The sequence below is a fragment of the Nycticebus coucang genome, chromosome 5 (genome assembly GCF_027406575.1).
Source record: "Nycticebus coucang isolate mNycCou1 chromosome 5, mNycCou1.pri, whole genome shotgun sequence".
NCBI lineage: Eukaryota > Metazoa > Chordata > Mammalia > Primates > Lorisidae > Nycticebus > Nycticebus coucang.
In genome coordinates, this window is record NC_069784.1 from 102,781,110 (window position 1) to 102,796,680 (window position 15,571).

Consider the following 15,571-nt stretch of genomic DNA (forward strand, 5'->3'; position numbering starts at 1 on the left):
GCAGAAATTTCATATTCTTGAATTTTTCTGGATGTGGGCTTTCTAAACATTTTAGAGAAAAATACTGGGGCTGTTCTTCAGCACCATGATTCTGAGACAGCTGCTCCCTTAATACAATACCTGTCTTTTTAGACATGTGGTGAAGACTTGCTAAGTAAATTATAAAGCTCTGTGATCTCCATCTGGAAGTACCTGGAATAGCCCCTCTCATTTTACACAGAACTAGGAAATCTGAGACACACATGGGTGAACTGGGATCACTCTGCAGTTGTGCTGTTGCAACAGCTGTGCTAGAATTGGGCTCAGTTGATTGCCACAGAAAGGCAAGTCTGTTTTCTTCGCCTCTCCCCCCAGCACTCAGCATTGCATTTCTTCAGCCTGGTCTCCCAGACCTTATACAGGGTATGTGATTGGTTCTCACATGGGGTATTGTGGTTCATAGACAATGAAATGGTTGCTGAGAGCATTTCTGCTTGAAGATGATTCTGCCCTGTCTTTCTCCTGCAGGGTGTGGTTGGAGGCGTCATGATTGTCACTCCGAATAACATCATGTTTGACCCTCATAAGTCCGATCCCTTGGTTATCGAAAATGGGTGTGAGGAGTATGGCCTCATCTGCCCCATGGAAGAGGTTGTTTCCATCGCCCTCTACAATGACATTTCTCACATGAAGATTAAAGACGCCTTGCCATCGTAAGAGACCCTCCTTTGTTTACCAGAATAAAAGGGGTATTGAGAATGACATGCAGTTAAAAAATGAGGGCGTTTGTAGGATCAAGGGACTGTGTATAGGAGAATTTGAAGGTAGAAAATTTGTGCACTAAATGTAAAAAATAGAAAAATGAAAAGAAATGGAAATAATAAAGTCAGTGTTAGGGAAACATTGAACATAAAAGAGGAAAGCCAAGAAGCCAGCAGACAAAAATGATATGTGTTTGGCTTATTTTTCTGAAAAGCAATTGCAGGTTCTTAATAAATTTGTGAAAGAACAAATGGTATTTCTCTGAAAGTATTTTAGTCTGATTATTAATTAGTGAATGTTTCCTTTTCAGTTAGGAGAGTTCTTTTTTTTTTTTTTTTGAGACAGTCTTACTATGTTGCCTTCGGTAGAGTGCTGTGGCATCACAGCTCACAGCAACCTCAAATTCTTGGGCTTAAGCGATTCTCTGGCCTCAGCCTCCCAAGTAGCTGGGACTACAGGTGCTCACCACAATGCCTGGCTATTTTTGTTACGGTTGTCATGGCCCAGGCCGGGTTCTAACCCACCAGCCTCGGTGTATGTGGCCCGTGCTGTAACCACTGTGCTACGGGTGCCGAACCAGTTAGGAGAGTTCTATTTGTCTTCATTTAAATTCTAGAAAATGCGGTTTCCCTCCCTCATGGCCTCTCTTAATCCTACAAGGAGCGAAGTTTGAATGGACAATATAGCAGCCGCCCCCACCCACCATGGTGTGAAGAGAGAATAATATTGGTTGGCTTTTTCTCTGAAGTGTAGATGAATATTAATTTAGTCCTGATCACTTTGGCCTTATAATTTTGAGTTTATTGTTAGAAAAGAGAGAGAGAAAGGAAGAAAGACAGTTAAGAAAGCTTAGGGAATTGATTAACTTATCGGGGTGCTCTGATTTTTATTGTCCTTTTGCCCTTGGATTCATATGAAAAGAGGGTAAGGTGCCTAGAGAACTAAACCCAGACACAGAATCCCTCGGGGGTCATAGCAGCAGGTTCCTCTGGACACCTACGGTCCTGAGTGTCTGATCCCAACCCCAAGTCACTGAAGATACCACTAGAACATGAGCACTGAAGTGGTTTCCAAATTCTGTCTCCATAAGTCTTCACGTGAGAGATTTGGGAGGTGGATGAGCTGTAGGCGTGATGGTTAGTCTGGAGTCAGATTGCCTGTCTTCCCCTGTCTCTGCTGTGTATGTCTCCATGGCCTACATGACTTCCTCAATCTTTGCCTTACTTTCCTCTTCTGTAAAAGGGAGTTAATAATATTCTTTAGCTTACAGGGCTTTTGTAAGAACTAAACATATTGTTATATCAAAACTCTTAGAAAATGGCCTAGTGCTTGATAAGTATGGGCTGTTAATTATTTCAACTTTTAGTTCACATCCAAAACTCTGTTCCCTGGGGATCTTGTTATCCATATGGACTGAGCCTGCTAGGGCAACTTAGAACATGCCTCTTTTGCACCAAAGATATGAAGATGAGTGTGTCATGGGCCTACCCTTGAGGAGTCTGAAGTTTGCTGGGTGCATCAGATGCAAGGTTGTGTAATTAAGTGGCACCATAAATATAGCAATGTGCACAGTGCTCCATGAGAACCATGTAAGGCAATGTCCAGCTGCCTTGGGATCTTAGGTGAGGGAGTGAAAGCAGGCATGAATATCAGGTTCTCCGCAGCAAGGGGGAAGAAGACCAGGTAAGGATATAGGTAAGTTTGGAAGTAGACAGCCAGAGAAATAGGGTCATTACTTACTGGAAAATGGCTTCTAATGGAGTAATACTGTTGTACATCTTCAGCCTAGGATATTAAGTATTGTGTTTAATAATAGAAAGGGAATGTATATCTTCAAAAATATTTTTTTTCTCAGTGTGAGATTATGTTTAATGATCTGGAATTTAAGAATAATGCTATGACTGCAAGAAGGGAGGAGAGTAAAGAATTGCCTCCTAGTTTGTTGATATTATTTCAGGATTGTGCTTTGATTTCTGCCTTGGATGCAGGTAAAGTAAGGATTTTTATTCTAATGAACAAGAATATGTGAGTGGAATTCAGTGTGAAATAAGCTTTGTATTGTCTTCAGAATTTCAGTTCTCTCAGAGTTACGTATTGCTTAAAATGTCATTGTTCCTAAAAGTATAATGGTGAATTATCTAGCTACAGTGTGCAAATAGTTTTTTAAATTCTGTATGAGGACCAGGCATGGTAGTTCACACCTGAAACCCTAGCATTTTGGGAGGCTAAGCTGGGAGGATTGCTTGAGACCAGGAGTTCAAAACCAGGCTGGGCAACATAGCAAGACCCTGTATGTGCAAAAAATAATGTAAAACTAACTGGGAATGATAGCCCGTTGTTGTAATCCCACCTCCTCAGAAGGCTAAGGCAGGAGGATCACTTGAACTTGGGGGTTGAGGCTACTACATTAGTGGCCCTGGACTCCAGCCTAGGTGACAGAGACCCCGTCTCAAACAAACAAAAAAAAAAAGTGGTGAGTGTGTCTCCTGACCTTCAAGATTTGTGTGTGTGAATGTAGGACATTTTGTAACTCCAGCTGCCACGGAGTAGGAAGGAAACACCTGAAGGAATTGATTATCATTAGGTGCCTGGCTAAGTCTGGAAAACATTAATTAATAACAGAGCCAGTTGACACTGTTACGTACTTTGCCCCAGCAGTGCTTGGCAGCTGCAATGCAGGAAAAGCTGATGGCTAAATTAATTTCAAGTAGGCTACTGGCAGCTCGAGTTAGGAAGAAGTACAGGAAGGGAGGGCTGAACAGGTAATTTAAGAGGCTGATCTTTTGTGGGGGTCAAGCTTGATAAGGAAGGAGTTGAAAAGGGGTATGGATGTTTAAGAAATAAGTTTTACTTATTAAGTATATGGAGAGCTGGGGTTCTTTGTTGTAGGACTTCTTACAGCTTTGAATATGCCAAATTAGATTCTGACTTTTAATATGGAGATTATGCTACACTGCAATAACTTAATTTGACTCTAGGGTTGAAGCATCTTTAACATATCCTGGGATGCTAGCATTGGGCAGAACATTTTCCATATGTAGGTTTCTGCAGAATAGAGACCTTGTCACAATTGTATTCTAGCATATAGCATTTAGGGGAACAGGGAATGCTCGTTGAAATGTAATGAATTATGAATTAAAAAGGCTTTTAAAGCATTTATCAGAGCCAAGCAATTAAGTAGGCTTTTGTTTTCTATTGGAAAAAGCCATAGACCTTTTCTATTGAAGTGGTTTATATAACTTTGGAAAGGCAGTCTCCTTGTAACTTCAGAACTCCATGATACCTCATTGTTTTAATGTCATAACCATTTATTTCAAAGCCAGCAATAGATAAAGTATTACTGGAAGATGATCTAGCTTTTTTAGAAAATATAATTATTTCTGAAATTGAAAATCTTGTTTTTTAAATGGGTTTTTGTATCTCTGCATTTTAACCCCACAATGGTAATGCTACTGGTTGTGGGAGATGGGAATATGAGGTCGCTCAAGATATTTCCAGTCATATTTTTTAAAGTATACATTTCTTGACCATATATTTTAAGCTTGGAAGAACATATTTAGCCATTATTTTTCCATAATTCAAATCTGGGTTGTAAAGCATCTGTTATTAAGGAAAATAATTTCAGCTGATAAACAAGTTGCCCTGTTATAAAATAAGAGATATTTAGGTAAGATATTTAAACTAAGTTTCATACATAAGAGCTTTTTTGATAAGATTTCATTTTCTATAAATTTTTAAACTGTAATATGGAGCAACTGCTATATATTCACAATAATGGTGGAAGCTTTATTTTGCACTTTTAGAGGGGTGTCTGTGATTGGAAACATCAGATCCTAAGCCATGAGACCCCAAATAAGGGTTCAAGGTCAGTTACGTGATAGAGCAGTTGAATGAGGAGCTTTGGGTCAGTGAGCCTTCTGGAATTAATACAGAGTTTTCTATACTATTATAGAAAAAGGGAAAGCTTTGACTATATTAGGAATTTTAGACTTAAAATATTTCTTCTCCTTGTTCTTTCCTTCATGAAACTCAAACACATTATTATTTCATATTTGAAAATCTTATGGGTAACATCTCCATGTTTGTGTATAACTTTCAAAACCATTGTGTGCTTCTAGAAAGAATATGCACATCTCACAGTTTATTCTTTTCCATTACTTTTAGTTGATTTATGTTTTATTTTGAAGTTAGTTTCTGATTTTATTTTTTATTCTGAAACCATTTAAACATAAATTTAAGTTGTGACATTTGTTTTGGTTTTTGGTTGGGTTTTTGTTTTGTCGTTTGCCTTTCCTCCATTTTGTTTTTGATTTTATTTTTAACATTCCATGTGCACCCACCATTTTTCCCCCCACAGTGACCTACCTCAGGATCTTTGTCCTCTGTACAGGCCTGGAGAATGGGAAGACCTGGCTTCAGAAAAGGACATCAACCCATTCAGCAAGTTCAAATCCATCAACAAGGAAAGACGACAGCAGAGTGGCGAGAGAACCATTACTTTGGATTCCAAATCAACAGGGCCTTTGGAGAAATTGACAGAACACACACATATGAAGCCCTCAGGCAGCTCTGTGTCAGAAAAATTAAGGAAACTGGAATCTTCCAGGGAGACAGCCAGTGACTCTTCCACAGTGACTAAGCTCAACAAGGGACCTTCTGATACTCACTTTGCATTTGAATCTTTAGCCAAAGAAAACTCTCTTTTAGGGGAAGATGATGACTTCGTGGACTTAGAAGAACTTCCTTCTCAACCTGATAGTGGAATGGACAAAAGAGACCCCTCGAAGGAGTGCCTTTTTCTCAACTCAGAAGAGCGGAAGAAGGCTGAGTCACAGAGAATCAATTCTGCTATGGAAAAGCAGGTGCAGTCAACCTTGAACTTTTCAGAAGCAGGGAATGATGCTGAACTGAAGGGGGCCCTAGATTTAGAAACCTGTGAAAAGCAAGATATAATGCCAGAAGTGGACAAACAATCTGGATCCCCAGACAGCCAGGTGGAAAACACCCTGAACATACATGAAGATCTAGATAAAGTTAAACTTATTGAATATTACCTTCATAAGAACAAAGAAGGGTTGCAGTTATCTGAAAATTTGCAGAAGGCAGAATTAAGTGATGGCAAAAGTATTGAACCGGTGGGAATAGACATCACCCTTAGTAGTTCTTTTCCTCAAGCAGGCGATCCCTCAACTGAGGGCAATAAAGAACCAGATAAAACCTGGGTGAAAGAGAGAGAGCCCCTTCCAATGAAAATGGACCCTTCTACGGAAGAAAGCATGATTAAAGAGCCTCTAGACCCCTCTCTGGAATCAACTCTGGGCAACAGCCTTGAAGGCACACAAACAGATAATAAATCTGAAATTCAGTTATGGCTATTAAAGAGAATTCAGGTACCCATTGAAGGTAAGTTGTTTTTCTTTAAAATCTTTGTTTTCTATTATATAATTGTCGTTCTAAAACTTAATACATGTAATATCAAAGTAGTTTGAAACCAATGTTTTTTTCAATAGAATGTATTATTACTAATGGCATTAATCCCCCCAATTGTTAGGATAATAGCATTAATAATTGGAGAGAAAATTTGCAAGATATGATATTTTATACTTAGAACTTGACCTATGGCATAGATTTCTAGATTTTTACTTCAAAAGCAGTTTGCAACTTAAAAAAAATCTTGCAAGCAACTTTCCTTTTTTACCTTGAATTTCTAAATCTAAAGGAATTTGAAATGTTTTTTGAAGAGATGTCAGTTCTAAACTGAATTACATTCTGGTGTAATTGAGTCCTCAGTACAATCATTAATGAGCATTCTGGTGATTATCACAGTTCTCCATTTTTTGCTGTTCTGTTGGGTTTTATGCTTATTTTCAGTATGTAGCATCTCGCGTGATGTAGTCCAGCCTACAACATCCAGAGCTTCTTGCTTTTGTGCTAAACAACGTCTAAAACATTTATTAGTTACAATACGATGTAGTTGTATCACCATTATCAATATTGAGGAAAGTTTCTTCCTATGTAATTCAGACATGCTTCCTTCAAAAGAAGAAAAAAGCAAGACCCCACCCATGTTCCTGTGCATCAAAGTGGGAAAACCAATGAGAAAATCCTTTGCCACTCACACCACAGCCATGGTCCAACAGTATGGCAAACGAAGGAAGCAGCCGGAGTACTGGTTTGCAGTTCCTCGGGAGAGGTGGGTACGGGCTACGGTGGAAAACCTGTTCCTGCATTAGATTCAAATTGCATTTTGATATTCTTTATCTTAAAATACTTAATTTTATTTTCAAATAAGAGGTTTCTCTGAATTATAGATTTTAGAATTTCTAGAAGGATATTACTTGAGTGGCTTTCTGCTAAAGCCGGAAAGCTTTAATGTGAGACCCTCTTGGGTACTGTGTTCCTGAGCCACTTTCATGACTTTGTACCCAGATGCTATTTAAGTGAAGGAAGATTGTGATATTCTCAAGGGCCAGTAATTGGAAGTGATCTTCCGTGGAGAATAAAGAGATACCCTAGAGCAGTTCCAGAGCCTGCTAAGTGCAGTAAAGAGGCAGGATTGTAATTTTTAAAGTGCTTCTGATTCTAGGGAATGAAAGTTCTTTGTCCCTTATGGAGGGAGCATCCGTGACTCAACAACAGAGAAATGTGACATGTGATTTCCTGGGTAGGCTGGCGGGGCTGTATACCTCTGGAGAGATTTGTGTTTTTACGTCACCATTGTTCATATGGCAGTCTACTGTAGGAGGGACAATGGCGTAGAATGCCTCAATGGTACTGCACTGCTTTATAATAGTTTATAATGTAGTATAACTGCTTCACTTCAGTCTTTATAATAATCAGGAAATATTCTTTTTGGACAGTAAGTGTTTTTCTTTTGTCTACATGGTAGAATAAACTTGATTTTACAAAGGCCTTATGATTAGTTTTCAAAATTGTTAAACCTGTGCGTCCTGCCTTTTCCTCATTAGTCATCAAGTGTCATCATCTGCGCAGACCTGGGCAAACACACTTGCCCAGAACAAATGTGCCCAGGAGGATTCCTTCACATGCATTATCCATGCAGCAAAAGTAAATTCCAAGGAAGGGTCTGCCTCCTGGCTGATTACTGCCTAGGATAATAATTCTCATTAGGAGGGTTGTCTCGTTTTAATAAATTACAATTTAATGTGAAAAATCATAGGATTTTGATTAATGAGTTTGCTAATAGCACAGACCCACATAGACATGGACATTAAAGATAATTTGTTTTGCATTTATGTGTTAAGTTCCTTCTTTTACCTGTGCATGCGGCTCCCACAGTATTTCATGGAAACTATTTAAACTGTGGATACTGGCGTGGGGCAGGGGGAGAAATGTGTGCCTTTTATCACCTTACAATGTTTCAACAGAAGCAATGGAAATTTCTGAAGCCTCATTAAAATTGGAGCCCTACAACTTAGAATTTCACAGATGAATAATAATACTTCTACAGAGATTTAGGGCAATCCTTGATTTTCTAGGTGAGGAAAACAAGCACTTCCAGCCACATATATATCATATGTATCACTTTTTCTCTGGGAAAGTGTATTGTTTACAAGAAATTTTTCTTTGAATTTTATTATCTTTAATGGAACTGTGTGCACCAAGGATTCTTGTAGAATAATTGAACCAGTCCCACACATGGTATTATATTACTGTCATTCTTTAACCCAGAAGAAACCCTTAATGCTGAAATAGTACTTCTCTTTGACTTCTTATGCAAGTGGTTTTTGTGAGATTTTAAAAATAGGTCACTTGTTGAATGCCATTATATTGTATTTCAGAGCGACCATGACTTATTTGTCCTTGGGTAGCAATTAACCTGGAATACTTAGTTTTCTTTCTTTTTTGTGTGTGTGTGATTTTATAATTTTATTTGATATGTCTGACAATCACCAGTAGTTCTAATCCACGTTGACTGTCTGTAGATTTTTGAAAGTAGTAACAGGTACATAGGTAATCAAAGTATAGAGCTTGTTTGGTGAATCTTCATCTTCATTACGTTTTCTGGATAACCGCACACGGATACGGTATGGGACATTCCTTATGCCTTTGGCCCAGACAGCTTTGTTAAGCCTGGTATCAATGCGCACATCTGGAGTTCCCATCTCTTTCATGGCAAATTTCCGGATCTCTTTGAGTGCCCAAGGGGCACGCTTCTTGAAGCCCACTCCATGGATGCGCTTGTGAATATTGATAGTGTATTCTCGAGTCACCACCTCGTTGATGGCCTCCCTTCTTCTTCTCGCCACCCTTCTTTGCGGGAGCCATCCTACAGGTCCCAAGTTGGAAAAAAAGCTAAAACACCTTCTACAGAAAGTTTCATTAACATTTTTAACTTTCTTTATTAATCAATATTTATATATAAAAATATTCCTTTAGGAGCATTGCTGTTATCTGGACGGATAGAGAATGACAAACCATAAGGTTGTTGGTATTGAGAAGCATTTGATTTGGCATAATGCACTTGGCATAAAACTCTGCTAGAAGCTATCTGAGATGTAAGATGTCAGTACCACCCTCTGCCCTGAAAGTGGTATGGATTCTTGGGCTGAAGTAATGGGCCCCAGAATAAGAGGCCGACGGTCAGGCAGATGTGAATGAGAATCTCTAGGAAATTTGAGCCCTTGAATAAGATACTATATCCCCTTGAAACATGATTTCTTAATTTAAAAAGTGGGTCAGTGTGAGTGTTAAGTAATGAGATCATATTTGCACAGCTACTGAGTGCATACTTCCTGGCAGGCACTGGACTTGTTCTAAATAAATAAGACTGGGACCCTCCCCTTAAGACCTTATGAAAAGCTAATTGAAAATAGTTCTAGCACTTTCTACAGATTGAATATATGATAATATTCCACAGCCTTTCATTATTGTTTTGTTAAAAGAAGAAGAAAAAAGCTCTGATTGTCCTTCCTTTTCTCAAACTAAGAGATTATATCCTTGTTTAGAAAGAACCACTAATTCTCGTCCAAATTAAAACTGTTCTTTTTTTCCTAATTATTTATAGCCTTTTAATCTCTGAAATGTTTTATAGTAATTGATTTTATGTTATCCAACTTTTAAAATAAGTTGAAATGGCATTGAATACTAGGAATTACGTATAGTCTGCCAACTCATTTATAAATGTTTAATCCAAGCCAAATTAATTGTTTAGTGTGATTTGTATAATAAGTAAAGTAGTAATATGAGAGAAAAGGGGGAGAAGAAGGAAAGCAGGTGGGTTTTTTTTTTATTCTTTTTAAGTTAAAATAATAATGCTAAGATAATTTAGCAACATTTGAACATGGCAGGGCAAGGTGGCTTGCGCCGGTAATCCCAGAACTCTAGGAAGCTAAGGTAGGAGGATTGCTTGAGGGCAGAAGTTTAAACCAGCCTGGGTAACATAGCAAGACCCTGTTTCTACAAAAAAAAAAAAAAAATTAATTTAGTCGGGTGTGGTGTTTCACTTAGTCCTAGCTAATAGGGAGGTTGAGACAAGAAGGACACCTGGATCCAGGAATTAGGTTACAGTGAGCCCTGATCATGCCACTGTACACCAGCTTGGGAGACGCTGTGAGACCTGTCTCAAAAAAAAAGAAAAAAGGAACAACTACAATATAGTTAACACCACCATTATGTTTTCTTATTGATTTAATCTTACCCTACTTCGAATATTAGGTTGTTTTGAATTTTTGGCCATTATGAAGCAGTGTTAGATCTTTGTGAAATACTTCAGTTAGTTTTACCAAAACAAAGAATATGTTTAAGGCTTTAAATATATGCTGGACATGAAAGTGCAATTTATGCACCCACCAACATAAAAGTTTCCTTTTCCCCGGGTGGGAAATCTAAGTATTATTATTCATTTTTGAGACAAGGTCTAGCTCTGTTGCCTGGGCTAGAGGATAGGGCATCATTGTAGCACACAGCAACCTCAAACTCCTGGGCTCAACTGATCCTCCTGCCTCAGCCTCCTGAGTAGCTGGGACTATAGGCATGTGCTACCATGCCCAGCAAATTTTTTTTATCCTTATTATATTTTGTAGAGACAAGGTCTTGCTATGTCTTTCAGATTAGTCTTGACCTCCTGGCCCCTGCTGCCTCACCCTCGTAAAGTGCTGCAATTTTAGGCATGACCCACTGCACCTGGCCTATAAATCTTTATCAGTTTGGTAGATAAAAAAGGAATCAAATGCAGCTTTAAAATGTTCTATTTTAAAGTTGAGCAAGCACTTTTTATATAAACTTTCTTTGATAAAAGGCAAGGCCATGATAGTGGCCTGAGGCTTTTTATTCTGTGTAACTCCTTTAATAATAAAAATTTATTTATAACTCGGTATGCAAATGTATGATATATCAATTTGTTAAAAATGATTGCAAAATGCCGTTTCTCTAGTTTCTGAGCAAACCCTTTATTTTGTGCTCATACATGTATTAGAATGTATTCATCATATATAAGTTGATTCTATTTTAGAAAGCATAACATTTTCTTACTTAATATCAAGCATAATTGAAATTGACAAGTACTTCATAATAGTTGGAAATTTTACTTTCAAATAAAAACGATTAATGTGTACATACATATCCTGTTAATAGGTCCTATTCTAGTTGTCTTTGTATCTCTCATATTTGAATTTACAACCAGCAGTGGTGTTTTCTGTGGTAGGTACCATCTCTTCATAGTTCCTCATGGTTGCCTGGACCAGAGTGGAACCAAATGTTTAAAGCCCTGTTTTAAGGAAGGATGTCTTTTCTGTAGGTCAGCATTTCTCCAACAATGGAAAGCTAATCCCATAGACGAGTAATAGTGTTTCATGGTTAAATATGGTCCCTACTCTAGGGTAGAACCTATGTTCATAGTTGCTACTCCCTTAATGAACTTCTATAGGAATTTCTAAGTTTTATTTTCTGTTCTCTACTATTATTCCTAGGTTTGCATATACCCTGTTTCCCCGAAAATAAGACAGTGTCTTATTTTAAGGTGTGCTCCCAAAGATGCGCTAGGTCTTATTTTCAGGGGACGCCTTATCTTTCCTGTGAGTAGGTCTTATTTTCGGAGGATGTCTTATTTTTGGGAAAACGGGGTACTAGCATACAGTTGATTTTTATTTTATCTCTAATCACATTTTAATTTTATGAGATTACTTGGATATTCATATATTTAAAGGCTATGTTAGTCTAATCTCTATTGGTTTTATGTGGGCCCAGCTCTGCTATCTGCTCTCTGCTGATTTTACATTCTTTTCTCTAGCAAAGGCAATTGGGGGTTATTTCCCATTTTCTCATTTCAGATAGCACCAAGCACTCACACCAAGACCACCCAATAATGCATTGACCACCAAAGCTATATTGTATTGATAGGAGTTACTACAGATCTTAGGACCTACCTTGTAACTCTTTGCATATCTTCTTTGTGTGTTTCAGAAGTGTTCACCCTTAGTTCTGGAATATTTAGAGCAAAAGTCATGAGCATTGAGGTTTTTTTTTTTTTTTTTTTTTTTGCAGTTTTTGGCTGGGGCTGGGTATGAACCTGCCACCTCAGGTTCATGTGGGGCCAGCGTCCTACTCCTTTGAGCCCAGGCGCCGCCCAGCACTGAGGTTTTTATGATTTATCATCCATCTGAAGTCTTGTTCATGTAAAACTGTGGGTGCTAAGCTTAACTGGACCTTGATATAATTCTGGAGCCTGAATTGCAATGTTACAAAGTACATCAGATTATTCTGGTTGAGCACATACTTTTACAAAGATGACCCCATGGTATCTTCATCATCCTGAATAGGATTATCACTCTTAACACTCATAGAGGAATATCAAAGAAATTAGCCCACTAGAAGTATCAATTTCCCCAGATCTAAACTGGAAAGAATTGAAAGAGCAGGCAGGGTGCCAAATTCCCTCCCTCCTTGACTCTATGCTGTTCTTTTTTATTTTTATTTTTTAGAGACAGTGTCTCACTCTGTTGCCCAGGCTAGAATATATTAATGTAATTATGGCTCACTGAAGCCTCAAACTCCTGGGCTCAAGTGATCTTCCCACCTCAGCCTCCTGAGTACCTAAGACTATACATAGATGCATGCCACCACACCCAGCTAATTTCTTTTTTTTTTTTAGAGGCGGAGTCTCAAGCTGTTGCCCTGGGTAGAGTGCCGTGGTGGCACTGCTCAACTCTTCGGCTTAAGCGACACTCTTGCCTCAGCCTCCCAAGTAGCTGGGACTACAGCCTGCCACAATGCACAGCTATTTTTGGTTTTAGTTGTCATTGTTGTTTAGTGAGTTGAGGCTGGATTCGAACCTGCCAACTGAAGTGTATGAAGTTGGTGCCTTAGCCACTTGAGCTACAGGCACTGAGCCCCAGCTAATTTTAATTTAAATTTTTTTTTTTTTTTTTTTTTTTTTTAGAGTAAGAGTCTCACTGTGTTGTTCAAGCTGGTCTTGAACTTTTGGCCTCAAGCAAGCCTTCCACCTTGGCCTCCCGAAGCACTGGAATTATAAGCATGAGCCACTGTGCCCTGCCTGTGCTACTCTTGTTGTGAACATACCATCTTGTACCTTAAATACAATTTTCTATTCTCCAATTCCTCTCCTTAAAACCCATTTTGTACATTATGGCCACAATAATCTTAACAAAAGCTATTTGGGGCAGCACCTGTGGCTCAAAGGAGTAGGGTGCCGGCCCCATGTGCCAGAGGTGGAGAGTTCAAACCCAGCTCCAGCCTGAAACTGCAGGAAAAAAAAAAAAAAAAAGCTATTTGAGCTTGCCATAAAAATATGGTAAGTGCAGGACTAATATGTGAACTCCTTGTTTGTTTTTAAAAGCCTTTGGTATTCTGGCCTCCCTTCCTAGCTTTTTGATGATCCACTTGAACCTGTAGATTTACTGACATCGGTCACCTTACTGACCTTGCCAAACAAGTTTAGGACCTTTCCACTTGGCACCTTTTCAAATGCTATTCTTGAACTCAGGTGGTTTCCCTCACTTAGGTACTTGTATAAATCCTTTGTTTCCCAAAATAATAAACCCTCCAGCAATCCCTGCCTGGACTGGCAAGGATAGGCCTTTTCTAACATACCATGGTTTGTGAATAACACCTTGTCATAGGGGAGGAATCAGAGTCCGGCATCCTTTCCCCACACAGGAACAATATGTATTAATTTCTAAATTCAGAAAAGTAGGAGATTAAAGCCTGTGGAGGGATATATTGTGTTTCATAGCTATGAAGGTGGATGAGTTAACAAAGAATTTGTGGCTTAGCTCAGTGGTGCCAAACTTAGCTATGTAGTAAAACCTTCTAGGAGCCTTTAAACATAAATGTGCTTAGGTCCTTCCTTGATATTTTGCTTCTTAGGTTTTGGGTTAGGATCCTAGGATCTGTTAGGCATCCTTCCTAGTATGATGAATAAAAGGCCATTATCTTGTTCTTATTTTCCTTTAATGCCATTCATTGTCTGCCCTGTTGTGTTTTTTTGACACCATTTTTCTTCCTTTCCACCGTTCCTTCCCAGTCTTTTCCTTCCTCTGCTTCCTCTTTATTCATTTTTGGATTTTTATTTTTAGAGGCAGCATCCTGCTCTGTCATCCAAGCTGGTTAGAATGCAGTTATGTGATCTGGGCTCAGTACAACCTCAAACTCCAGGCTCAAGTGATCCTCTCACTTCAGCCTCCCAAGAAGCCAGGACTATACATGAATGTACCATGCCAGGCTAAGTTTTAAATTTTTTCTAGAGACAGGGTCAAACTAGGTTGCCCAGGCTGCTCTCAAACTCCAGGACTCAAGTGATCCTCCCACCTAGGCCTCCCAGAGTATTGAAGGATGAGCCACTGCAGCTGGCTTGCTTCCTCTTTAAATGTTCCCCTTTTAAAGACTCTCTCTGTTTCTCACAATGTGTACACCCAGTGATCTAATTCTGTGTTACATGCCAAACATTTCCAGCTATCTTTAGTCTAAAACTTTCTACGGAGTCCCAAACATATAAATGACCACTAATTTTCAGTATTTGAATTGTCCATGGATCAAAAAACTTAAGACTGATCATACCCTAAACTAAATTTCTTTACTTTGTCTTTTCTTTTTTCTTTTTTTTTTTTTTTTTTTTTGAGATAGAGTCTCACTTTATCACCCTCTGTAGAGTGCTGTAGCGTCATAGCTCACAGCAACCTCCAGCTCTTGGGCTTAGGCAATTCACTTCCCTCAGCCTCCCAAGTAGCTGGGACTACAGGCGCCTGCCACAACGCCCGGCTATTTTTTGTTGCAGTTTGGCTGGGGCTGGGTTTGAACCCACCACCCTCGGTATATGGGGTGGACGCCCTACCGCTGAGCCAAAGGTGTCACCCCTAAATTTCTTATTTCCACCTTTGTGCCTACCTCTGTTCCCACAGCTTGTGCCTCTTGTTTTCTCCATTGTAGTAAATTCATCCATTCAGTGTCTATCACCAAAATGTGGCATCATCTTGCTTCACAGCCAACTACCCACGTGGCCAGTCACCATAGCTAGCTCATTCCATTTAACATCTCTTCAGATCACTCACTTCTGTTCCAGCCTTTGTGTGGACAACTGACTATGTCTGAACTTCAAGAATGTAAATTCTACTCATTGGCTGGCTAGCATGAAATGCCTAACTTCTTCCCCCTTATACCTGTTACCTTCACTTTAACTGTACATGCTCAAATATCTCCTCTAAGAGACTTTCTCCATCTGCCTTAGATGCCCCTCCACTCAACCCCACCTTTGTCAAGCCCCTTACTACAGAGACTTCTTTTATTTTTTATATTAAATCATAGCTGTGTACATTAATGTGATCATGGGGCACCATACACTGGTATTATAGAC

The 15,571-nt window shown here is 39.0% G+C and overlaps 1 protein-coding gene and 1 pseudogene across 4 annotated transcripts in view; one reads left to right on the forward strand and one right to left on the reverse strand.

The window, feature by feature from the left end:
• NCOA7 (nuclear receptor coactivator 7) overlaps positions 1 to 15,571 on the forward strand; it is a 151,746-nt gene that overhangs the window by 90,906 nt on the left and 45,269 nt on the right. For 2 of the 3 annotated variants that reach the window (XM_053591526.1, XM_053591525.1), the window contains exons 8-10: positions 508 to 692; positions 5,099 to 6,144; positions 6,766 to 6,934. In XM_053591526.1, coding sequence (XP_053447501.1) covers positions 508 to 692; positions 5,099 to 6,144; positions 6,766 to 6,934 — 1,400 coding nt within the window. The remainder of the gene's footprint in view (positions 1 to 507; positions 693 to 5,098; positions 6,145 to 6,765; positions 6,935 to 15,571) is intronic. The other variant, XM_053591527.1, reaches the window with a different exon arrangement.
• LOC128586022 (60S ribosomal protein L31-like) lies at positions 8,664 to 9,039 on the reverse strand (annotated as a pseudogene). Its single transcript, XR_008380168.1, has one exon. The product of XR_008380168.1 is annotated as a 60S ribosomal protein L31-like (transcript).